The sequence below is a fragment of the Sceloporus occidentalis genome, unplaced genomic scaffold, assembly GCF_023333645.1.
Source record: "Sceloporus occidentalis isolate IW3139 unplaced genomic scaffold, rSceOcc1.0.p SCAF_7, whole genome shotgun sequence".
NCBI lineage: Eukaryota > Metazoa > Chordata > Lepidosauria > Squamata > Phrynosomatidae > Sceloporus > Sceloporus occidentalis.
Window position 1 is genome coordinate 294,767 of NW_028316987.1, and position 27,129 is coordinate 321,895.

A 27,129-nucleotide genomic window follows, 5' to 3' on the forward strand; every position below is an offset into this window, starting at 1 on the left:
AGATGCTTTGTTTTAGAAACATGCTTCTGCTTTTAATTATATGGGGGATGGCAGGGGACTGGGGCAACTGTGTAAGGATTTATCCACCAGTAAATAACAAGATTAATACCTTAGGACAGGCCTGGGAGGGAGAATAGATCTACTCTGTAGATCTGTTTTGGAGTATGCAGTAGGTCAACAAGGGTTTCTGACTCTCAGTCGTTTAACAATGGCAGCAATAAAATGCCTTTTCCTACCTAAAGGAGGCAGTGGAAATGGGCTTGGCTTAACCTGGAGAGAACTTGTGTAAAAGGACTGTGAGTTCACAGTTCATTTTTAGTACTGAAAACAAACCTGCAGGGTCTGTAATTCAAAATGTGGACCTTTTGCGCCTGGCTGAGAGTGATAGACCTTGAGTAAAAAATAAATTGGATTCAACCAGTCTGAAGAGCCAAGTCCTGCCTGAGGAAACCACACAGCAGAACTGAGAAACAAGTGTGCTCATGAGTCAGGAATGCCACTATACTCTGTCTGTGTGTATTGTGTGCCTTGAGTCTTTTCTGACGTATCTCACCCTAAGGCAATCCTATCATGGGGTTTGCTTAGCAAGATTTGTTCAGAGGAGGTTTGTCATTGCCTTCCCTGAGTCTGAGAGCATGTGACTTGCCCAAGATCACCCAGTGGGTATATATGGCATAGCGGGAATTGAACTGTAAACTCCAGAGTTGTAATCCAATGCTCACACCACTACACCATGTTGGCTCTATACTGCAATGTAGTATATAGGGGTGTGTAGTAGTATACACCACTATATTGCCCTATCTGTATTGCCCGCTGAGTCCCTAGATGTGGTCCAAACTTCGTTAACCCTCATCATTTTCATGCTTCCCCGCTTTGATCTTACAGGGTGCTTCTCACAATCCATGGGCTTTTGGATCCAGGTGAGAAAAGTCCACACACATGATAAATTACACGTCAAGGTTCTTGCTAAACTTTATTTGGCAATGTCAGAAGGAAGACCAACCTGCTCTGTGCTGGCCAGCAACACAAGAGGGTTTGCACTGTAGCTAGAAATCCTAAAGTGGAGTGGCCAAGCAACAATCTCACACCTACTGTTGGACTGTAAAGACTGTCCTAGCAAGTATGGCCAATTGTGAGGGATGATGGGAGCTGCAGTCTAAAAACATCTAGAAAGGCACAGGTTTTCCATCCTTATATTGCACTCAGTCAGCCTTGCCCCTGAAGGAATAATAAGAGGATAATCATTTGGAAAAATGTACAACATTTGTTGCTCTAAATACCTGCATGTTTCTCTATATAAGCGAGGAGGGAGATGGTTTTTTTTTTAAAGCCATATACTTTTGGTAGGGAGGGGAGATGTCCATCATTTTTTCTCATGGTAGGATTTTGGGAGGGGGAGCCTAAAATAAAAAGCATCCTATAATTAAATCATATGCTTTTCTTCATGTGAAAGAAGTGATGTGAGAGATCTATGCTGCGCTCTCATAAATGTTTCTGCTTACTCCAAAACAACTGTGATGCACTTAAATTTTTCTTCAATTGTTGTTTTAAGTCAAAGCTTTGAAAAATCACCTTTTGGACTGTGACTCCCAGATATCTCGTAAGGTATTTTGGGATTTGTTGTCCAAAAGTTACTTTTCCATGCTCTGGCTTCAGCCAAAGCAGTTTAGTGTTAAGAATTAAGCACCTGCGCACACCCAAGTGCAATTCTAAGACATCACATGGCTGCTTTAAGGTGTATGATATACTCAATGCCAGGTTTCCCACATCATGCCCGTTCAGAAATCTTACTTAGGGCCAAACTAGATGTTTGTGTCAACTGGTTAGGGATTGCAAATCTGTTTTTCTTTAACAAACAGCTATGGGGGTCGGGGAAAGAAGACCAGAACTATGGCATGTGGGGGAAGGTTTTGACCCTTTGGTACATGCACAGTCCTGGCCAGAATGGGGGGCCTGCTTGCTGTCCCTATTAGTGAAAAGCTTTCATTATGATTAGCAAGGGGGAACATGGATTAAAACTGTCCCACCACATCACAGCTCCAGTCTGCTTAATCCCAGCCCTATTCAGTGCTAGATAGTTACTGAAAAACGGAGGCATGCAAGTCCAGTTTTGCCCTTGTTTTGGAAAGGGATAATGGTGTTTTCTCCATGGCAAAATATTTCTCTACATGGACCTGGGCCTCTTCCTACAACCCAGTATGAAATTGTCTGTAGGGTCCTCACACCTTCAGAAAACAAAGGGTTCTGGAGCTTTGAAACACACTAAATTTCTTTGGGTAATTTGGTCCCCAATAGATCCTATTAAACCATGTGACTACTATGATCATCATCATCATCATTCTTTGCCTGCTGCAGTGAAGATGCAGTAACTTCTTGCTGGAAGAGGTTTTGATCAGAGCTTGAAAAGCCACTTTGATGGACTGCAAGTCCCAGAATCTACCAGCCAGGATAACCAATGGCCATGCTGATTGGAAGTTTCTGGGACTTGTATTTCAAAAATAACTTTTCCATAGTCTGTTAAATACAGTTTAACCTTATGGCCAGAAGAGTTACTAAATAAGGAGGATGGAGAAGACAGGGATGGGGTAATGAATAACCTTCCAGATAGACTGAAGTACAACTCCCATCATGCCTCACTATTGGCTAGACTGGCTAAGTCTGGAGCTGAAGGCCCCCAGCATCTGGAGAGCCACAGATTCTTCATCCCTGAACTAAGGATTTTATCACATGGGGAAAATCAGGGCTTTATATAGTGATTATCCCATGAAAATCACTCAATCATGATAAAGATTTTCACACACATTGTGATTAAAGAGCCATTATCCCAGGAATAAACAGGCAATCCCGTGAAAGCTTTGTTGTTGTTCATTGCCTGTTTATTCCTGGGATAAAAGCTCTTTAACCGCAATGTCATGTGAAAAACTTATCGTGATTGCACGCACGACTGACATGGGATAATCACTGTTTAAAGCCCCGATTTTCCCTGTATGATAAAGTCCTTAAGACAATAATACAGGGCCAATAGCAGCTGCATGTATATATAATATTGTGTAGAGGTGTCTTTTGATAGCGCACCAAAGGGAATGTACAGCTTTCCAGGTTTAGCTGGACTGCAACTCCCACAATCTTTGCCCATCATTGGCCATATAATATTGGGCAGGTGGGAAATGGAGTCCAATAACATCAGGAGGGCCACATGTTCCTCTCCACTAGGACAGAATGTTGTGTGGAGGAAGAGGAAATGGACACACTTACATGCATGTGAAAGATGGGCAAAGCTACTGCCTTCCAGAGGTTGTAACCTGTCATTGCATGCATGGGCTACTGATCACTGAACTGGTAATGGCAGAGTGTGCATTCGATGATGCACCCGAGGGACTGAGCATGACAAAGAGCAGCTTCTTCCCTCCCTAGAGGCGATATTCACAGATGTAATACATGCGCCGCTCGCAGTCATTGTCCCACCATTTCCCGTCATCTGAACTAAGGGAGACACAGTTCTCACGGGTGCCACCATTGGGCTGGGTCACCAAGTGGTCACGGTACCAGTCAAAGACCGAGACACGTTGTCCATTCTCAAAGAGCCACAGGCCTTCAGAACGCCGGTCGTGGATGCCCACCCAGGCTGGCCAGTTGTAGGGCTGGAAGGCATCGTGAAGGTATCGGCGGAGGACAGCTAGCTCAGTGGCATCAGCGGGCATTGCCAGGTGACCTCCTCTGACCTCACATAGTTTTTGAGCCGCGTCGTAGACCTCAAAGTTCTTGAAGATCAGGAAGCATTTGGCCTGAGTGCGCCGGCCCCGCAAGCAACCTGGGAAGGCATAGAGATGATGAGGATGAAGTTTATGATACACTTGGTTAATTGTAGCCACCCACGTGCCTGAGGCTTTGCAGAGACAACAGGCTACTTTGTGAAGTACAAGTGGCCACTGGCGATGCTGGCTGATAAGATTCTGGGACTTGTCATCCAGAAATAACTTTTCCAAGTTCCATGCTCAATAGAATTTATTGTTGTGATCAGAGAGTAGCTACTGAATAAGTGGCACACTTTAACTAAGACAAAGATTGGGAACATGCAACCCTGTCAATGTTACTGAACTACAGCTCCCATCAAGCCTCACCTGTTGGCTATACTGGCTGAGATTGATGAAAGTTGAAGTTCCTCCAATTGCTGGAGGCCCACAAAGTCTGTACCTCAAAAAACTGGACTGCATGAGCCTCTGTTTGTGCAAGCCCCAAATTCTTTAAAAAAAGAACAAAACCTTTCAATCAAATGTTCACATCAACATTAGGGTGATTTTTCACCTTAGAATGATCCAAAATGGCACCACCAATGCAAAAGTCCATTCCAATCCCAACACAATTGCCTTCAGCCAAAGACCCAAGAATAAGGCCAACATGATACCCCTTCCAGTGCTCTTCTCTAATGCAGGCTGCAAAAATTGGCTCCTGCCTGCTGCACAGTTGTCTACCTGAATGGTCCTCAACCTATGCCCTCTAGATGTGCTGGACTACAGTTCCAAACATTCCCAAGCACCATGGGCTATGCTGAGTAGGGATTATTTGGAAGCCATCGTCCCTGGTGCCTGGATGGTGCTAAGCTGGGGTGTGATGTTATTGCTCATGGCAATACTTGGCAGAGTAGGTTCACTTCCCATTGTTTTCAGGCTGGAAAAACAATCCTACCTGAACTCTGGGAGACCTATTAGCAGTCCGTGTCAGCAATACTGAGCTAGACAGACCTCTATGAGTCAACTTCCCACATTTCTCTGGCTGCAAAACCTCTTCACCTCCATTCTCTTACTGCAACACAAGCTCAGGTTATGACTTCAAATATCCCTTGATCTTTTAGTTTCTTCTGCCCTGAACACTGTATGAAATCTGAAGTCCTTCCGAAATGACCCCTCCATCACCGCTTCTCTGGCATAAAGGCACACAGCTCCGAGCTTTCCCTAAAGGAAGGATTCTGCAGCTTTCCAGGAACCTGAGGGGCTCAATTGAGCTCTCAGAATGACCTCCCTTTTCCTTAACAGCTTCTTCCTTTGCAAGCTGAGAAGCAAAAACAGATGCGATGAGGGAGATGGAATTGATGTTCGTGATATATATTTGTAGTAGCCAGCATGGATTTCCTCCACTGCCATTTTCCCAGCCTAGCCAGATTTCCCCATTCAGGCACCCACTAGATACAAAACCCATCATCCATACAAGCAAATATATAAATATGGCACACACACACAAGCTTCTGTTAGACCAGCAGAACCTTTTTTTAATGTTATGATGAGTCAGCCTTCACCCAGGCTGAGGTTAACAGAACCAATGGAAGAATTCAGAATTTAGAAACTTGACTTGTGGTTGGGAGGGATTGGACCACAACTCCCATGCTGGCAGGCGGATTTTGGGAATTTTATTTCCTCAAAAAGTAATTTCTTCAAGCTCTGTGGGTTTAGACCAGGAAAACGAACATGCAGAGAAAGGGTTAAGAATGGGAACACTGTACCAGAACTATTGCCTCAGAATGAAAACATCATACTCCTCCAGCTGCTTGAAAGATTTGTTATGTTTATATTTTTAGATTAAAGAGAACACATATCTGCCAGGCCACATCTGTTTTGTCCCTGTGCCCACAGAAGCCCTTTTAACTCCTTCCTTTCAAATGGAAAAAAGAAGTGATGACTTTTCAGAGCCCTTCTAAGAGGCCCTTCTGCCAGTCATTCCACAATACAGAGGTTTATCACACGGGTTTTTTTGTAGCTCAGATCCGGGGTGACTCCTGGTTCAGCTATGTGAATTCACGTTGTAACGTGACTGTTTTATCACACCTGGTTGCCCTTCCGTTGCCCTTCCGAATCGAGGGGGAATTGAATCCAAGGCAAGTCACATGATGCAAATTCACGCAAAGTGGAGTGAGTGCAAATTGTATTACCACACCGGTGCATACCATGCGGATTCAACGATTTGAATTGGGACCCTTGGGCATGCTCAGTGGGGCTGTGGATGCTGTCCTCCTTCCCTGCCCCCTTCTTAGCTGTTATCCATCGGGCTGAAGGAGCAGTCAGCGGATGATGGGATAGGTCCCAGGGGGTCACTGGAGCCAGGACCGGGCTGAAGGAGCAGTCAGGGGATGATGGGACAGGTTGCAGGGGGTCACTGCAGCCAGGATCAGCCTGAAGGAGCAGGCAGGGGGTGATGGGACAGGTTGCAGAGAGTCACTGCAGCCAGGATCGGCCTGAAGGAGCAGGCAAGGGATGATGGGATAGGTCGCAGGGGGTCACAGGAGACATGATTGTGCTGAAGGAGCAGTAAGGGGATGATGGGATAGGTCGTAGAGGTCACTGGAGCCAGGATCGGCCTGAAGGAACAGTCAGGGGATGATGGGATAGGTCGTAGGGGGTCACTGGAGCCAGGATCAGGCTGAAGGAGCAGGCAGGGGATGATGGGATAGGTCACAGGGGGTCACTGGAGCCAGGATCGGGCTGAAGGAGCAGTCAGGGGATGATAGGATGGGTCGCAGGGTGGCAGAGAGGACGAGATGGCATGAAGGAGGAGGAGGGGGATGAAGGAGCAGGATGCAGGGGGCCAAGGGGGGCAACATCAGAGTGATCTTCCACACCAGACCAATTCAAAGTGAAATCGAAGTGAGTTTGAAAGCGAATTCCGTGAATTCACTTTTTTCTGATTTCACCAAAATGAGGGGTAACTTTGGAATCACTGTGGAAGCCCCACAGAAGTAGCGCCCATAGAAAGGAATCTCATCTGATAACACATTCACGTTAGAACGTGAATTCACATTGCTGGACCCACAGTCACACCAGATCAGAACTGCAAAAGCTCCATGTGATAAACATCATACACATGGGCGCACATGCATACAGGCATGTGTATACACACACACACACACGCACACAAAATACTGAGTTGTCAAAATGAAGGAAGATTGGGATGGGAGTAGGAAAACCTGGAACTGATTTCTGAGTGAAAGGATCAGGCTGTGACCTCTCAGTGTGCTTGTTCAGGATGGGAGTTATTGGACTGCAGACACTTTTGAAATGAAGCAGGCCTCAGAGGCAGAAATGGGGAACTCAGCCCTCCAGGTGACGTTAGAGTGCAACCTCTATCAGTCCAAGCTAATATAACCAGTGGTGAGGGATTATGGGATTTACAGTCCCATATCATCAAAAGGGCCGTGCTTTATCTATCCCTGCTCTTGAGATAGATATTCTCGCCCCCTGCCACCCTATATTTCCATGAGATAATATTTATAAGGACTGCAAACTGTAATCCATTGTGGGGGAATCTCTCTTGCAGTGCTCAAAGTGGTGGCCCTTGGACTGAGTCTGGTCCCTAGCAAGTTTCTAGGAAAGAAGGAAACAATTGTCACCTACAGGGACAAATATAGTACCAATCCCTGGCATATTGGAGCAAAATAATAGCTGACCACCCTCATCGGGTAGCCTGAGAAGCACTGCTCTGTAGTTCTTCAAGTTAACAGTGGGCAAGGCTGAAGCCATGTGAGCAAGGCCATACATCTCTTCTTCCTGTACCACCTTTTTTCTCTCCCTCTTTCTCTCCTTTTCTGACAGCTTCCTCTGTTCTTCTTCAAACACTGAACTCCACACACTAGAAGATCCCTCCTTCTGGAGGTCTGAAAGAGTAACTTGCAGACAGATTTGGAAATGGGGCGATGAGCTGCAAATTACTTACCCCTGCCCTAGGGAAGAGTGGGGAAGACTTCAGCCCCATAGGGGTTTCTTTCATTTTGTTTCATCAGAACCACGAATGCACCAGTCATAGCTAGATACAATATAGGGACGATGTCAGGGCTGTACAAACTGCCTTTAAGGGTCGGCCTGCAACCACCTCTTTCTATGCCAGATCAGGGCTGTGGCAACCTCATGCCACGGCCCCAATCTGGCCTTTCCACAGTACAAAAAGAAGTTGCAAAAAGTGGTTCTACACTGCAGAAAGGGTGCCATAGCTGCTGGTGCCATGGCTTTTCTGCACTCCTTTGGCGCTGTATCATCGGAACGCAGCACCTGAGGAGCGCCGTGATGCTGCCTGCCATGTGGTGAGCTGCCCAATGTCACACTGGCATGGGGCTGGAGTCAGGGTGTGTTTTGTGTGGACGCCATACCCCCATTCCATCCCCATGCCGGCCTTTGATGCCGGACTGTACAGCCTCTCAGACAGTAGACCTAACGTGTATCTAAGAAACAGGATGCTTCTAAGGCAGGAAGGGGGATGTGTGGTCCCACAATGTCAATCAATTGCAACCTCTATAATCTCTCATTGTGGGTTGTGCTGATTACTAGGCTGCTGGGGGTTTCAGCTAAACAACATCTGGAGGGCCACATGTTCCCCATTTCTGTTGGAGCAAATCTCAAAAGCATTATAGACAATTTGATGCCCTAAATTCAATGTCATCTGATCTTCAATTTAAATGTTGAATCCTGAGAATGAATGCTGAACAGATTCTCTCATCAACCTCACAGAACCTTATACCCTGATGTATCAGTTTCCTCTATCTGCAAATAAAGTGAATTCTATCCAAATTATCTTCCCAAGTCTCTGTCCATCTGTCTTTCCTGCTTTTGAGCAAGCAACTCCATCTTAACCAACTCTTCTGCTTTAGCTTTCAGTCTAATAAATAGCTAAAGAGTGAATTTGCATAGGCACTGCTGTTTCCTTTCTGTTCTTCTTACATGAATAATGTTTATGAAAAACAAACACTTTCATTGGCAACAATTTTGGTCATCTTGAAAAGACATCTTGAAAAGTCTGCATCTGCAGAAGTCATTGCAACTGAAGTCCATGAACTACTGTGGGATGCAGTTTGTCTTATTTGTAGTTACTGTGGTTAAGATCACTTCTCCTATTTTAGACATTTGAAAAAACAAAAAGAGAAAAAAAGAGACAACTGTCTTCCATTTTGGTGAAGCTTCCCAAGATGGTTACTTGGAGACAATTTTGATTCATCGTGGGTGATCAGGAAAGTTGTTACTTAGCAAAGCTGGGGGGGGGGGATAATTTTTAGACTCCAACTTCAGAATTCCTGCAGCCATGTTGTCTGAGGGATTCTGGAAGCTGTAGTCCCAAAACATAACTTTTCCACACACTGATTTTTTACAAGCATGATTCACAGGACTGATACTAGGGGCACATGCAGAGTCCAGCAGGCCCTCCACTGCTAACTTCCAGAGCCTTCTGACTCTACTTTCCCACCTTTTTCTGTTCCTGTTCCTTCTTTCTGACAGCACCCATACAACTGTCATCTTTGAGTATGCTGCTGAAGCTGGAGGAGCCAGTCAGCACAACCTTTCTCCTGTATCTCCATCCTTCCAAACAGGAGTTATGTTATTTATCCCTCTCCTCCTTTCAGCAGGAAAATCTAGAGCAATCCCATTCTCCTTTCTCACCATCAATGCGCCCAAGTTCTTTCTGGTTGCGTGTGGCGACTTCCTTCAAGGCGGCAAGAGACTCGTGGGCCTCAGCCAGGCCCCCTTTCAAGTCAGCCAAGCCCTGGGAGAACTGTGAGACTCGCATGTCCATGTGGTAGAACTGTACATTGAGGCGGTGGACAGCTGCATCCAGGCTATTCAGACGTGAGACTGAGGGAATGAGAAAGAAGACAAGGTGTCAATTGTGAAGAAGAGAGTAATGCTCCTTTGAGTCCCAGCTAGGAGACTCAAACAGAAGCAATGTATAACCAGACTCTACAAAACAGACTGTACCAAACTGTGGCCCTCCAGATGTTTTGAGACACCAATTCCCAATATCACTCACCAGGCTCTACAAAACTGGCCCTCCAGATGTCATGGGACTAAAACTCCCAAAAGCACTCAATAGTGGCTGTGCTAGCTAGTGGTGATGGGAGTGGCAGGTTGGCAACACCTAAAGGACCACTGCTGACTCCCTGCTATAGAGGCTGAATCACATTATATTTGCGAGAGGGACAGAGATATAGCTATGATGTATATACATACACATATGTGCACTTTCATTAGGGATGTAAATCTTCACTAATTTAATTCTCACATGCAAGAATGAATAATTTCAAAAGTGTTCTCCCTGATGATTATAAGATGTTTTGGTGCATTTTTCAGAGCTTTTTGTTGTTGTTGTTGTTTGCAAGCACAAAAAAATCTTGCTTTCTGAGCAAAAAGCAACATTTGTGCACACAACCAGTTCTGTTTGCTGCACATCATCACCTCCAGACTTCTGGAGGACAAAGAGATGACAAATAAATGGGGTAGCCTTCCTAACCCAGGCCCCGCTGGATTTGTTGGAACTACAATGCCCATTTTCCTCTGGTTAGTTGAAAATAGTACCCACTGCAATATGATACATCTGGAGAGCTCTGGATTTGTCAGAGCCGGGCATAGAGTCTGCTGCTACAGAAACAATCTGAGAAAGAGAACCATCCTGTTGAGACTCAGCCTGCTTTTACCACCTACATTAGGCTCCTTTAAAAGAAAATTAGCTCCTGCTAAGGATAAGGACACAGTGTTCTCCCCCCCCCCCCCTGTAAATAGTGAATTATCACATCACAAGTTCAATGTTCTTGCTGCGGTCAGTTATAAATACCAGTAACCAGCCCAGCTCAGGAGCAGAATGACCAGGGTGGTGAAGAAGGATTTCTTTGGCTGGGTTAACAGTAATAATCTGGAAAATATGCCAGACTCTTCAGGAGTTTGGCTCTCTCTTAGCCTCCATATAAGTCTCTCTGTGTAAGAGATGGATAAGACCGGGTGGCCTGTGGCTGCTTCAGATCTTGTGGAGAAATCTAGGTGGCCCAGGCCTATGGAGCAGTGGTGGCATAGAATGGGCACTCTGACCTTGTGGGATGGAAATCAGAAGGGTGTATACAAGCAATACTACTAACAGGAAAGAGCTGAGGTTGGATATGAGAGATACGATGTTCAGCACATATTTGCATTTAAGATGCAGTTTTTGTAAAATGCAAATTGCATCAACTTTGCAATCAGTGGGGGAGGGCTTGCTACAACTTACAGAATCAGAGCAGAGATGGAAATGCTGCTTAATCCTTTCCATCCTTCTTGTGATCTGAAGAAATTTCTCCTCTGAAATTCCTAAATTGGCCTGGCCCAGACATATTCCTAGTCTGGGCAGAGTTGCCTCATTCCAATATTCCAGGTCTGCCTTTGTGCCCCCCCTCAGTTTCCCCATCTGTTGTAGTGGAAATCAAAATTGATCTTGCAAACATAAAGTATGTCTGTCCCTGGCATAGTAGAAGCACATTTCAGGAGCATAATGACAGGTTTATAATAAGACATATTAATTAGATATTCCCTTATATAGCTGCTCTCTGGCCATCCTGACTGACATTCCTGCTGGAGGTTTGTTTAACAAGAAATCCAAGGCTGCTTCTTCCATGCTTTCTCTACATCAGGCTAATTAAGCCACAAAAGTAGTGTCTGCAGATGGGTCCACATTGTTCCTCCTCATGCTTTATTGCTAAATAGAGCATTGCTTAGAAGGTTACTTTTGAACAAGTAATTAGTCATCATTATAGTTCTGAGCATGTAAAAACCCCTCTCCAAAGCAGTTCATTACCACCAGGGTATTACAGGGTTGTTGTTTTTTTAAAGTAATCATTCACTTTCCTGTTTCTCCAAAGTAACAAAACTAGTTACACATTCTCATCTCTGTGTGTGTGCGAGTGCGCGCATGTGAGCAAATTCTATCAGCTACCCACTGGTAATACAAAGTACACTCTTTTCTGAACTACATTTTAGGGAACCAAGGCAAGATATTTAATAGTGATTTGAACTCAGCTTGTTTTCTTAAACCATTGGTGGGCAACCTGTAGCTTTCCAGATGCAGCTGGCACTTCAGCTTCCATCAACACAAAACAACATAGCCAATGGCACTGTGAACCAAGGAAGATTTTCTTCTTCTATCATCTTTATTAATATTTTATATATTAAAAGCAACTTTCAATAGACAATAATTCACAACATATACAAAAAAGGGAAAGGGAGGGGGGGCTACTAACACAAATACAAGTCTACGATAAACCACACGTATAACTATAAAAAGCAATTTCCCACTTCTTATCCGTTTACTTATATATAATTTTAGCAAGAGAGCCAGCATGGCATAGTGATTTGAGTGTTGGACTATGACTCTGGAGACCAGGGTTCGATTACTAGCTGAGCCATGAAACCCACTGGGTGACCTTAAGCAAGTCACATCCTCTCAGCCTCAGGGAAAGGCAATGGCAAACCTACTCTGAACAAATCTTGCCAAGGAAACCCCATGATAGCTTTGTCTTAGGTTGCCATAAGTTGGAAACAACTTGAAGGCAGACAAAACACACAATGGGCCCTTGGTATCTGCCAGATCTCCCATGGATACCAAAATTTGTTGATGCTCAAGTCCCATTAAATACATTGGCATAGTAAATTGGTGTCCCTTATATAAAATAGCAAAATCAAAGTTTGCTTTTGGAGCATGTGTGTATATGTGTGTACACACACACACACACACACACACACATATTTTCAAGGAGTGAATGGTTAAATCTGTGGATAAAGAATCAGTGGATGCAAAGGGCTGACTGTATTTCCATTTACCTTAATGGTAAGACGTATTATATACCCATCTTGTATCCTCATTGCTCCTTTCTCTGTTAAGACCAGTAACATTAGTTTTCATTCTTTTGAAAATGTATCTATTGATTTTTCTCTTAATAACACTGTTAACTTATCCTTTTCAGATCATTCCAAAGTCTTCAAAATCCAATCATCTGTTGAAGGTGTTTCCATACTTTTCAACTTTTGCACATAGGCTAATCTGGCAGCTGTAATCAGGTATAATAATTTTGAATATGGCTTCAGTGTTCTATCCTCTCCAATCAATCCCAATAAGTAAAATTCTGGCTTTAATACTATTTTAATACTAAGTGTACCATGAATCTGTTTCCAATATTTTTTTTGCTTCCTGACATCTACGATTCTATGATTCTATGATTTCCACCATAAATAATATGTTCCTATCCGTGATGTACATTTCCAACATAAATAATCTACTTCTTTATACATTTTTGATAATATTTCCAGCATCAGACCAACCAAGAAAGCTCTTGCCTCTGCCATCACATCATGTTAGCTAATTTGGAGAGAAGAATACTAGCCTGTTTCACCAGGTGGTTGTAATAAGTGAGATAATGTTTCCAAAGTACTTTCAACACTCTTATGGTAAACATGTGAGCTATTATTCTTGTTCAGATGCCAATGTTTCCAAAAACCTTTATGTGTTGCCTGATGGCTGAACAAAACTGCTTATTACATACATATTCAACTTCAATCAAGGATTTTTGAATGGCAAATAAAAACTAAGGATTTTAAAATTATCTAAAGAGGCAGTAACTGATTCTGAAATAGGAAGAATCATTCAAAATTCATTTTCTTTGTTCATTGCTCTCCTATGATGGCTTTCATTTCAGCCACTAAAATGCCTATATTCCATTTTGCTACTGATACGATTCACCAACAATGCATTTATGTGTGCATGTGGTTTCTCCCCTACTGTTCACTTCATGCTGAGCAAAAATGTTGTGTTCCCAGGGATGAGACATTTCTAGGAACTGGTACCAGATTTCCCTGTACCTCTGTCTAGGTAGTTGTGTTTTCTTTTCAAGGACTGAGCTGTCGCTGAATCCTTTTTAAGAATGCTGGCCAAACTAAGCATAACACCCAGTTATGCTAACTTTTTATCCTGCCCAGTATTCATTCCCTCTCTCAGAGCTTGGCAATAACTCATTATTATTATTATTTTAAAAAACATGTATAATTAATTTCATTTTCAATAACCAAGGCATAGTTCAGTTACATTACAACTGTTATATAATGTAAAATAACTTTACTTTGTCTGCAGTATAACTAATGGTTTTCAATCACCCTTAGTATATAGTGTGAAGTCTCACTACTTAAGGAATCTTTTTTTACTACTGGACAGCAGTAGTATCAAAATGACTATATATATATATATATATATATATATATATATATATATATTTCATTTTTAAATGACAAGAAACAGAATAGTTTCTTGTTAAATGGAACTACTGCAACAACTACCTTTTTGAAGTGGAATGGTAACTAACTACTTTTAAAACAAACATTTTCAAATTTCTGTACATTCCTCCCCCCCCCCCCCCTTTTAGCCAAAAGCCAAGCAAGAATCAGGAATCTTGACCAGAAGACTGCTGGAAGAATGTAATCATTTAGTCAAAATTACCCCATATCTTTTTCCTGAGGGGCAAAAAAGGGTAACTTTGCACAGAAATAAAGGGAGATTTTTTTAAAGTAAGAAAAGTAGTCCCCCCCCCCCCCACTTTCTAATGACTGAAAATACATACCCATAGGTTTGTTGTTAACTGCCCCTGTCCTTAACTGACCAGTTCAGGCCCTATAGTTCCAGGCACATGGCCTCCTTTATTGAATCTATCCACATAGTATGTGGTCTTCCTCTCTTTCTGCTACCCTCCACCTTTCCTAGTATTATTGTCTTTTCCAGTGAGTCATATCTTCTCGTTATGTGGCTGAAAAATGACAGCCTTGGTTTGGTCATCTTGGCGTCCAGGGAGAGTTTAGGCCTGATCTGCTCTAGTATTCATTTGTTTGATTTTCTGGCTGTCCACAACATGAACAGCCAGGATCTTAGAGAGAAAACAAGAGTGACACTATTAACACGCGTTAGCACTGCACAAGGGAAGCAATGGTGAACCCCCTTGCAAGAACCTAGCACCAGGAAAACCCTCTCCAAGGATGCATCCACACTGTAGAAATAATGAAGTTTGATACCACGTTAAATGTCATGGCTCTCTACTACAGAATCCTGAGATTTGTGGTTTTGTGAGGCACCAGCACTCTTTGGCAAAGAAAGCTAAAGAGCTAGTAAAACTTCAAATCCCAGGATTCCATAGGCTGGAGCTAGAGCATGTAAAATGATGTCAGACTTCATCTTCTCGACAGTGTGGATGCACCCCAAATGTTACCTTTCATTTTAAACTAGAATAAAGTTACATAACCTTTGCAATGTTTTGCCCTTAAAAAAAGTATTAATGAAGTATGAACGTCTCCTCTGAACAAATTTTGCCAAGAAAACCCCATGATAGGTTTGCTTTAGGGCTGCCATAAATTGGAAATGACTTGAAGGCACACAACAACAACAACAATTTAGGAGGGAACTGAAGCATAATTCTCTGTGGTGTAATTCCTATAATGCATTTGCATTTATTTTGTATTTTTCATTTTAAAGTTGCTTCCTAATGTTGCATCATAGGCGGAAGAGTCCAGCATTCAAGTGCTGTATTGGCACATCATTGGATGTATGTAACTTTTGGACAGTAGATAGATGTTAAATGTTCATAGAGTTTGTTATATTGCTGTTACACAGAGAATTTTTTTTATTGTACTGTATATGCAAATTTCACTATTCAATTATAGCTGGCCCCATACAACCCAGAAAGAGGTACACACAGACTGAAATAAGAAAAATAACCAAGAAGACAGGCACTGATGGGTAGGCTTACTTGTTCTTCCATTCAAGACCAAAGAAATCGGGATTTAAGCTAGCAATTGATTTGGGTTTGATGTAATTGCTTTTGTTGCCTGAGGCCAAGGGATGAAACCAGGGATGAGGAGAACAAAAAGATTTATCATTTGGAAGCATGGGACAAAATGTAAGAGGGGGAAGTCTTGAGAAACAAAATGTGTTCATCTTCCTGGAATGGCTGCTAAGGGAAGACATAGCGGCAGTTTACAAATCAGTTCATGGCTGAACTGGGATTCAAACTTGGGTCTCTGTAGAACAAATCTAATAATTACACAGAGGCCAAACAAACAATCCTGCTCCTATTTTTAAAGGAGGCAGTGCTGCAAAGTTCTAAAATGTAAAACAGGGGTAGGCAACCCTTTTGAGCCGGGGGCCGGGTTGCTGTCCCTCAGACAACTGGGGGGCCGAAGCCAAAAAATAAATAATTAAATAATTTTTAAAAAAAATTAAATAAATAAACCGGGACAAATGTAGGACAAAATTTTCAAATGGAGGGCACTTTTTAAATAAAAAATGGAGGACACGCGAAAAAATTTGCTGATTTTTAAAAAAATGTTAAGATAAATGCATGTTTCTGAGGCTTCTATAGATAATTGCCCCACCATGCCCCTCGCGCGAGATGCCAAAGGCCCCAGTGGCAATCGGCGGCAGGACCGGGCTGGGGCCAGTCCCAAGGCCTTGCTGGGCCGCATCCGGCCCGCGGGCCGCAGGTTGCCTACCCCTGATGTAAAAAATCGAAGAAGATCACACTGCACTGTTATAGTTCTGTTATTCCACTTCAATTGCTATGGCTGCCTCCTGTGGAATTCTGGGGGCTGTAGTTTAGTGAGACCTAAGAGCTCCCCATCTTTTCTCATGAGAGAATACTAAATGCCCCTTCTTTGCAAATCCCAGGATTCCATAGGAGGCAACCATAGCAGTTAAAGTGAAATAATAGTGCTGTAACAGTGCAATGTGCTATAAGCCCCATGGTGGCTTCTTCTAGGAAGCCCACGCTGTCTGTGTAACACATTGCTTTGTCCTCCAAAACAGTAGGATGGCCAGTAGGCTGCCACCACAGGCACCCATTTCACTCTGACCAGTAGTAGGGCTTGTTGTTGTTTTGTGCCTTCAAGTCTTTTCTAACTTAGGGTCATCCTAAGGTGAACCTATCATAGGAGTTTATCACACAGGAGAGAAACGGCCAAATCCCATGCAGAAATGGGATTTAAATCCACAAAAGTGGGATTGAGCATTAATCTGAAATTAACCCGCACAGAAAGTGGACAAATCCCACAAAATGGAATCATTTTCAGACTCACTGAGCATGAATTCGAAATTAACCCACAGAAAAAGTGGACAAATCCCACAAAAGCAGGAACGTTTTCAGACACATCGGGGGCATTCAGCATTAATCCGACATTAACCCACACAAAAAGTGGATGAAATTGACCACTTCTTACTTTCGGGAATTTCCTGGAATTTAAATCCAGTTTCTGCATGGGATTTGGGCACTTAACCTCCTGTCTGATAAACTCCATAAGGTTTGTGAAGTTGAAGGCTTTCATGGCCGGCATCCATAGTTTTTTGTGGGTTTTTTTGGGCTATGTGACCATGTTCTAGAAGAGTTTCTTCCTGACGTTTTGCCAGCATCTGTGGCTAGCATGAAGATGCCAGCCACAGATGCTGGTGAAACGTCAGAAAGAAACTCTTCTAGAACATGGTCACATAGCCCAAAAAAACCCACAAAAAACTATCCATAAGGTTTTCTTATCAAAATTTGTTCAGAGGAGGTTTGCCATTGCCAACGGATTTCAAGGCCAAGCTGGGAACTGAACCCTAGTCTTCAGAGTCGCATTCTACTAGGACAAAAACCATTTTCCATTAAATTATCAAAGCTCCTATTTAAATGTCTGTAGAAAAAACATCTGTGAGGTGTTTCTGAGGCTATGAATGCTCTGGAACATGAAACCCCTTTGGACATGAAGAGGTGCCTTCTGAAAAAGAGGTAACCTGGCTATTCCACTGTACTTACAGACATAAGTGAAGCCATCCTCTTCCTCCTCCTGAACTGGCGATGCTGTTGTTGGGGTCATCAGAGTAGAATGAGGGGGCTCTTCCTCAGGGCTCTCCTCTTCTCCGTCCTCCTCTTCCATCTCCTGAAGGGCTCCCTCAAAGATCTCCTTACCAACTGAGTCTTCCTTCGTCTCCTTCAAGGTGACCTCTCCTACATCCTCCTCTTCCATCATTTCTGACAACTCCAGGACCTCCTGCAGATGCTGGGTGGAGGGGGGTCATAGTAAAGCATGAAAGGGGTTGTCAGCAGGGCAAGGAAGGAAGGCATTCCCTCCCATCAGTGCAGCAAATTCAAGCTGTTGAGAAGTTGGAAAAGCTCCTTTTTCAGGGTACAACTCCCAGAATCTCCCACTGGCCATATTGGCTGGCCGATTCTGTGAGTTTTAGCCCAATAAAGAAACTTTCTGAAGCACTGGATTTTTACACATGACACTGTTTCTGCTCTTGATGCAGCTGGAACATCAGCTTCCTATCAACACAAAACACTGTTTCTGCTCTTGAGAAGTGAAAAAGCAAGAAACTGCAACAGGAGGAAAGCATGGGGGATCAGGACATGGGGGCCACAATAGAACTAGTGATGATCCTCCTGTTTCAGGGGGAGCCTTCATAGGTCTGGTCAATGCTGACTGGCCCTGATTGGTTTCAGGGAAGTGTGAATGAGATTTTCTAATTTATCATCACAGGAACCCTGCCAAATAGGTTAAGAGGAAAGCTGAAGAAGACAGCTGAATGTTTTTGGAGGTCCACTCAGTACAGAGAGACTTTGCTGCTTTAAGCAGAGCAGCAAATAGTGTCCGCACTACCACTTAACCAAGTCAAAATGCATGCCAGCCAAGTTATTTTGGCGCATGAGGCAGAAAATCCCATATGGGCCTCTTCCTATCCTTGGCAGTAATAACTATGTAAATAATTGACTTGTTTGCTGTTGCTGTTCTTGCACAATGCCCTAAATTTGTTGCCTGACTCTGCCTCCGGGGAGGTAGTCCCCTAAAGCTATTTTTGTGGCCCTTGGACCTTCCAGGACCTTCCTGAACTTGTCCTTGCAAAAACAAAGTGAATTGCTTCTTGTAGAAACCCCTCCAGAGAAACATTTTGCCTGTTGAATAGGTTGCATCCCCCCACTCTTACCATTTATAACCCTATTTTCACTTTCAGATTTGTTTGGTGTTTGTTTGTTTGTTGACATTTTAGGCAATTTATGTGGACCTCAAAGATTTGTATGGCCCTCATAGAAAATTGGCTTCTGCCCCATGAAGCTGCCCACCTTTGCTCTGCCTAATAATAGGGCTGGCCCTGACTCTGGGCTTTACCCCACAATCACGCTTCTCAATGAAAATGGAATTGTATTTGTTAGTGTAGTAGCCATTACTGTACATCTTCCCAGTTGTCCAAGTGGGGATGCTGCCGCCATCATACTCTCTTCCTGATTCCACCTGAACACTGCCTCCCTACCCTATGCCTAACCAGCATGCCTTTCAGGTTTTTTAATTTTAATTTTATTATTTTTATTTCTTTTGCACAATTATGGAGCAATGCTGCTGCAATTTAAGTGTAAAAAAAATTAGAAAAAATAATACAGGTAATCAGGCAGCTTGGAAATAGCAGGAGGGAAAGGGGACAAGGGGAGAGGAGGGGACACTGATACCACATGATAGCCAATAATGCAACTGCCTCGGCTGCAGGCTGTAACATTTTACACCTGGGAACCTATGTGGCTGCAAAACTCATCGGTGGGTTTCCCCCATCGATGTAAAGGGATGCCCTAACTGTGCTTGGAGGACACTGCAGTTATGGGTCAGAAGTGTTATTGTATGATAAGTATCACCAAAGTCACTTTTTTCCTGGTCTAATCATGGTTTAAAAGCCACATGTAGTAATCTCCTCTCTCTATATCCCTTCCCCCAGTACTTCTACCATATTCCCTCTTCTCCCTCCCCCCAACCTTCTCTTTCTTTCTAGCTCCCTCTAAACAGTGCTGCTATTATCTAAATGTTTTACATAACATCCACCATCATCCCCAGCTATTATGATAAGAAGTCCAGTTCACGTCGCCTGGAGTGCATCAGGTTGTGTAAGGCTGTCAGGGATGTAGCCGGGGGGGGGGGGGGGGTCCATACAATGAATGGCATGCACTGCTGCACTACCACACCCAAGCCCCATTATAATGGTGGCACTTAGTCTGGACCCCCCTCTTCCTAAAATCCTGGCTACGTCCTTGAAGGCTGTAATGTCAGCTGTACTAGGTCTCTCTATATCTGTGTCTCTACTTAAATAATTTAAAACTTTTTGGTCTTGAAATATTGCTTGCTCTTTTGTTTTCTGCTTTGTCTCTGAAGCATCTCACTTAACTCACTACAAGCTCAGTCCTATACATGTATATTAAGAAGTAGATCATGACCCTCATGGTGGGTCTTCCTCCCAGGCAAGTGATTATATGATTTAAGTCTGATTTGTTTTGCTTTTGATAAGGAAATATTATTTGTTGTCTCTGTCTGAAATTAACATGATTTAAAAGATCCTGAGAAATTCAGAAGTATGCTTACTACACTGTTATGGCAAATTAAAACCAGTTTAACTACCATTACTCCATCCTTAGCATATTCTTCCATTTTTCATATTGTGACATTTGTGGCCAAGCAATATCAGAGTGTGATCAACAGATGAAAAGTTTTTAATAAGGAAAAATCAACTAGCTAGGAGAGGTTGCAGCAGTTTGATTTTGCCTAGGTCTACTGGGAAGGACAAGATTCTGTCTCTCCTCTCTTCCCTGCTGAATTATCTAAGTGCAGACTACTTTTGCACCCTGAACTCAGTCTACAGCAGTTGAGTTAAGTTGGGGACAGAGAGGGAAAGTCAAAGGAAGAAAGAGAAACTGGGACATTTGAAAGCAATTGAGGAAATGGGATGGCATTAGATTAGCTTGGGCTATCCTTGCCAAACCAGGACAGTTGGAGGTTATGCATTATAGTTCTCTGGTGAAAAATTATAAGTCCTTCAGCAAACTATAAATCACAGGATTCTGTAGGACAGATGCATGAAAGCTAAATCAGTATAGAACTATTGTATTTGTGCAGTGCGGATTGACCCCAAAACAGAATAATCTGGGACAGAATAATAACAGCTGGCTAAACTCATTTGTGCCACAATGTGAAAAACACACAGCCTCCACATTATATTTATTTTATTTTAAGACAATGTTTTGATTTGAACGAGTCTTTGTCTTTGGCTCATTTGCCAGTTGACCAGATGCCACTGATGCTGTGTTGTTGTGACTGATGCCTGGAACAAAGCCTGGATTTCGGGATCTTGTTTGACTATAAAAACATGTAACTCTTTTAGAACTGTAACCAAGTTTTGTGAGTTGGCTTAGCACTTTCAACTGATGGCCAAGTCAATGTTAATGCAGTCTGCATTTGTATTCTTTTTTATCCTTCATTATGTATATATTGTTTTCTGTCTTGACAAGTACAATTATTTAAGTATCTAATATTTTATCTGTAGTTTCTAAAATTCTGTTCCTCCCTTCTATGCATCATGATTCAAATAAGGAAGAGACTCCTCCCTCCATAACTGCCATCCTCCGGCCTGCGAGGGAGTGAACAGGCAGGCCCAGCTCCACCAGGGCTAGCCTGAAGAAGAAGAGCCCTCCCTCTAGTCCATCTGCCTTGGTCCAGGCCTCAGAGGGAGAGAAGAACTACTGGACCTCATCCCCTTTCCCACCACCATTCCTTTCTCCTTTTGTGTCGTGTCTTTTAGATTGTAAGCCTGAAGGCAGAGAACCATCTAATTAAAAATAATAATTGTAAGCCGCTCTGATAGCCATTAGGGCTGAAGGGCGGGGTATAAAAACCATAAATAAATATTGAATCAAATATTGATAAGAATGGAGACTGCAGTCAAGAAATTAGAAGAAGACTGAGATTTATGATTCTATGATTGAAAAAGGCAGCTATGAAAGAAATGGATAAAGTGTAAAGTCATAATTCTGAACACTAACTGAGGATAGTCCAAGCTATTGTACTCCCATCATTGTGTACGGATGTGAGAGCTGGAAAATAAAAAAAAGGGGAGAAGAAAATCAACTCATTTGAGATGTGGTGTTGGAAAAGAGTGCTGAGGATAATGTGGATGGCCAAGAAGACAAGCAAATGTGTTCCAGAACAGATCAAGCCAGAACTCTCTCTGGAAGCCAAGAAGACTACATTGAGGCTGTCATACTTTGGCCACATCATGAGGAAGAATGAATCATTAGAAAAGACTGTGGAGCCTTATCATGTGTAAATCATCAGGAAATCATTAGAAATCGTGTTCTTGCCAAATGGCAACTCCAAGAATGCTTTACTGATGGAACAAGGGAGCGCCAATGCCTCTATGATGATTTACTCAAGGGAAAAGTGCACGGGGTGTGAAAGCAGATCAAGGGTCTTCCATGATTTCTGACGATTCCCTGACAATTTACACACGGAAAGCCTCCCATGTAATATTCTCCAATGCTGCTAAGAAAGATGGAAGAGAGGAAGACCACATGCCAGCTAGACTTGATCAGGGAAGACATGGGTCTGGGCCTGCAGGACCTAAGCAGAGAGGATGAGGACAGGGGGACTTGGACATGTCTTATTCACAGAGTTGGACCTTGGCACCCATTTCCAACCATTCCTGGCTGGCATCAGGGCTCTCTGGCTCAACTCAAAGATATCTTGTATGTGTGATGCACTTGTCCAATGTCTTTGTTAACTGCCCTCAAGTCACTCTTGATCCATGGCGACCCTATGGATGAGACATCTCCAAGACTCCCTGTCCCCCACTGCTTCGCTCAGTTCCTGCAAACTCATACCCATAACCTCCTTAATAGAGTCCATCCATCTAGCATGCACCCTTCCTCTCTCTACTTCTACTTCCCTCCACCTTTCCTAGAATTATTGTTTTTCCCAGTGAGTCATGCCTTCTCATGATGTGTCCAAAGTACGGTAGCTTCAATTTTGTCATCTTGGCTTCCAGGGAGATTTCTGGCCTGATCTGCTCTAGGATCCATTGGTTTGTCTTTTTGGCTGTCCACGGGATCCTTAGCATTCTTCTCCAGCCTCACATCTCAAATGAATTGATTTTCTTCCTATCTCCAATGTCAGCATACCAAAAAAGCCAGGAGCAAGGTGAGGGGCATGGGGAGGAAGAGACGGTGAGTGCATGTGCTTGGTCCCATTATGTCACTTGCAGCAAAGCAGGGAGTGGAGTACAAGTGCTGCGACCTTGTGAGACATCCTGTGTAGCCCTGGCAGCAGCACTGCAGTTCCTGGAAACACTCTCCACAGAACATACGTGCTATAGATGAAGCCAAATGAGAATCACAGAATCGTAGAGTTGGAAGAGACCTCAAGGGGCCACCAAGTCCAACCCACTGCCATGCAGGAAGACACAAAGCACTCCTGATGGATGGCCATCCACCCTCTGTTTAAAAAGTTCCCAAGAAGTAGACTCCACCACATACCAAGGCAGCATATTCCACTGTCAAATAGCTCGGAACAGCCCTAGGGAAAATGGACACAATTGCTGTAGCTATTGGATGCATTCTAGCTATCAAAATTGCTATTCTGCCTTGGGCAGCAGAATATCTTGAGCTGATCCTGTACAATCCCATGGAGACACACAAATGTTTGTTTACTGGATGTTTGCTTCAGTTATTTCAGTACTGGCTAAAGATATATTGCTGCCTGAAGCAGCATCCGGTTGATACTCCATTCTGACCAGAATCTAGAAAGTTAAGAAGTCTATGAACAATGACTATAATGTCATGCTGAAGACATCCATAACTGAGCAGTGGTAGGATAATGCTCTGAAAATGTACCATTTCAGATGGCTTCAGCATATCACTGTATTTGCATTCACCTTAAAATAATTTCCTGAGCTTGGAACCAACCACAGAGCCAAAACATTTTTAAAAGGTCTTGCTGCATTATTTAGACATTAGTTCATAACTTTGACAATCGGTGATTCCCATGTCAGTGAGGCAGTCAATCTACTCTGAATCAAAATAGTACCAATGCTTTTGATAGCTCAGCCCAACCCTACAGTGGCCCCTGAAACAGACACTAAATTTGGCACTAAACTGTTGGGCGGTGTAATTTGAAAACTACAAATTCTTCATTGTCTCTCCAAATTTGTTTTTCCTAGGAAGGATTCCTACCCCATGCACTAGCTCACCTTCACATCTAGTTGACCTTTGATATCAACTTAATATTAAATGGGATGTTTTAGGCAGGTAGCCAAGAGGGCACTATAGTGCAGAAAACTAGCCATACCATAAAAGGACCATATTTGGAGATCCTGCTGGCTCAGCATGAGGGAACCTGAGGGACTTAGTTGGGATAGATCATTAAGATTGGAATCTGCATAATCCCTTCACTCATGGTGAGTAACAAATCTTGGTCTTACACATTAACAGAAATCCAAGATTACCTCCCTCTGGGAATGAGACTCCTTTGTCAAGGGACATTTGTGATCATTGTCCAGTCAATTACAGACTTCCAGCTCTATTTTCTCCCTCATGCTAACTTCATCTTAATCCCAAAACTGCCTCAAGATTTGTTTTGTCCTATACAAATATCTGGCCAAACACTACCAATTAGGTCTCAGTTGAGGTCAGACAAACACTCTGTCAGTATCTCCAGTGATTCCTCAGCACTGCTGGATCCAGACGCAGTTATTGAGCCATTTCACTTCACAGAATCCCTAGTTGGACCTATGCTTTTGGAGCTGGTGCAGTATCTCCCTTTGCAACCCTAAAAATCACTATCTACTACTACCTTTTACAGTGGGACCTGGGTATCCATGGACTTGCCTCAATCCCTTGTAGTCCCCAATAACTGTACATGCATGTGAGCACCCCACCATTAGGGATAGCCCCCATTGTCCCCAGTGGTTGTGCGTGCACAGCGCTGTGCTGCCATTGGGGAGAATGGATGCTTACCTGAAGTCCCACTGTTCTTAATGCTGGCATAGCCATGTGCACGCACCGCCATTGGGGACAACACAAGCTTGGTATCTGCAGGGTGATCTGGAATGGATCCACTGTGGATACCGAGGTCCCATTGTATATCACTAGTTCTTGTATGTATGTATGAGTGTGTGTTTTTGTGTGAAAGCTGATTTCCCCCTTTGCTGTTACAAATAAAACTATATTTGGAACTTACATTCTGGAAATTCAGTTTTTTGGAATTATTATACATAGGTTTGACTCCAGCTTTTTGGTTACCTGAAACACTCTCATAGCCTTCATTTGAACTAATTAGATTCTCTCTTTGTGTATACTGATTGTGGTGCCCTATCAGAACACTTGTATTTTGTGTAACAACAGGAGTTGTAATGTGTGAAAACAGGGAGAGTGGGCAGTGGTACCATCATGACAAATGTCCAGAGCCCCATTCAATATAATGAGCAGAAGGCTGTCCAGAGCAGCGTCTCTTTCAGGTTGGACAGTTACAGCACTTTCACCTCTCTCTAACTGCCATGGCTCCAGCCTATAAAATCCTTGGACTCATAGTTTTGTGAGGTATTTAGAATTCTGTGCTGAACAGCTGTAGTGTCAAGAGACAAAAGGACTGGCTTATCACATTTTTTATGTGAAGCAATGCACCTCAAGATCTAAAGAGGGGTAGAAGCATGACAGGGCCCATATGTTCAGAATGTAGAATAACTTAACAACAAAAAGACTGGAGTTGGGAGCAGTCCCAAGAGATTTCAGGGTGAACAGAGGGGACTGAAGAGATTTTCAGGATAAAAGCCAAGAGTGGGATCTTTCAGATCAAAAGAGAAAGAAGCCATCACTCCTCAGTTCTCCTGACAAAAGTTTATGGAGGTGCAGCCAAAGGAAAACCCTGCTGTCTCCTTTGCCCAGTACATGGGAAAGAAATACTAGCTGGCTGGGCTACTCTATTATGTAAAGTGACTGCATGTACTTTCTAGACATTGCCAGGCAAAAATGAATGATTCTTTTATACAAGATTGTGTTGGAGTTAGTGAGCAAGGGTTTGTTTTTGTTTTGTAAACCACCCTGGCTTCAGTGGGAGAAGGGTTTGGATACCCCAGAATCAGAGTCTGGAGAAGTGACCTTTTGGACTACAACCCCCAATTGGTTGAAGGAATCTGGGAGTTATAGTCCTCAAAAGCAACTTTTCCCCAGACTCTCCCCAGTGATGCGCTTTCAGTGGCTATTCTGGGTCAGGTCCTCATTCTGTACAAAGGGCAACGGGGCCACAGCAAGATGCCAGAGTGATCCCACCAAGATGCCTTGCTTCCCCTCCCAAATTATGATGCCCGAGCCAGCTGCCTCTTTTATAGCCCATGGGGCTTGGGTACCCCTAGGTTAAGAGATGTGGAGGGAGGGGAAGGGAACTCTTTCTCTCACCTTGAGCATCAGAGCTTTTCTTTCCTCCTCGGAGCTCAGTTCATCCCTTTGTCCCTGAGCTACTGGGACCAGCAGCATCCCCAAGAACAACAGCTGGATCACGGCCCTAGAGTCCATGGCACTTTCCTGCTCTTGGCCTGGATGTTGGCATACAAATGACACAGGAACAGGGTTTGAGGAAGAGAAGGGAGTCTCTCAATTCTCAAAAACTCCTCAAAATCCACGTTAAGGAGACACAGTGTCTGCCTCTTTTTCTCTTGGAATTCTGTCTCCCTCCTCAGGCAATGTCAGGGTAGAAAATCAAGAAGAGGGAGGGAAGGAGGCAAAGAACTTCAGCCAGCCAGAAGCTGGAATGTCTAATTCAATCCAGATGTGGGAGACCAGGCCAAAGCCTCACCCAGCCTGGATTGCGTGGCCAGACCTTTGTATTTGTGGGTGGTGTTGTCACCTGGCCAGTTTTAATCTGGATTAACTGGATTTAAATTGACTTTGAAAAGAAACATTCCCTATCCCCCCCAAAAAAAAATGCAGGAGGGGAAAACACTGACATTTACTTGAATTCATTTTTATCAGTTGGGAAAGTGCTGCACCTCTTCACAATGCCATAAAATAACTTTTCTTTGTATATGTTGTGAAGGGGAAAGAGGATGCCCTTTCTTCCTGCCATCATTCCAAAATGTGTGAGTGTTTTTGTGTGTTTTACCCACACAGTACAATACAGATATTGTGCATTTTTATGCCTGTATCCTTGTCACATAACAATTGCATGTTTGCTCTTCTCTATAACAAATCACTCACCTCTGTTTGTTTCTGTCAAAACATGATACTCTTGGTCATCTTTCTATATGCATTATGGATGATAAGCCTTATCTCCTGTGGCTAAGAAGTGGACTAGATGTCTCCAGGTCTGACCCCAGATGGCTTATCTGTTTGTCTGTCGGTCTTTTTGTTACTCTGTGTAATGTAGTAGATTTATAGTTCCTTTTCTTAGGTTAGGAGGGAAAGTGACACAAAGCATATTACATTTTTTTAAAAAAGTCAAACATTAAAGTATATAATCAAACCCTTTAAATTGGTCAAAATTAAAAACAAAG

General features: G+C 43.2%; 1 protein-coding gene across 1 annotated transcript; it reads right to left on the minus strand.

Annotated features, from left to right (window-relative positions):
- Window positions 1–2,915: 2,915 nt before the first annotated feature.
- Window positions 2,916–26,152, minus strand: LOC149308957 (C-type lectin domain family 11 member A-like). The gene is made up of 4 exons (XM_089532016.1): window positions 26,036–26,152; window positions 17,594–17,837; window positions 9,414–9,605; window positions 2,916–3,811 (listed from the first exon to the last, which is right to left on the minus strand). Exons 1-4 carry the CDS (start codon window positions 26,150–26,152, stop codon window positions 3,411–3,413), a joined length of 954 nt encoding a protein of 317 aa, XP_089388142.1. The 3' UTR covers window positions 2,916–3,410.
- Between the last annotated feature and the right edge of the window lie 977 nt (window positions 26,153–27,129).

What these genes read in the sequence shown, in the direction of transcription:
- LOC149308957 (XM_089532016.1), bottom strand. Translation starts at nt 26,152, where the DNA reads ATGGACTCTAGGGCCGTGATCCAGCTGTTGTTCTTGGGGATGCTGCTG. An exon ending in GAAAAGCTCTGATGCTCAAG is followed by an intron (nt 17,838 to 26,035) that starts GTGAGAGAAAGA and finishes CCCTCCACCCAG; the next exon opens with CATCTGCAGGAGGTCCTGGA. An exon ending in GGATGGCTTCACTTATGTCT is followed by an intron (nt 9,606 to 17,593) that starts GTAAGTACAGTG and finishes TCATTCCCTCAG; the next exon opens with TCTCACGTCTGAATAGCCTG.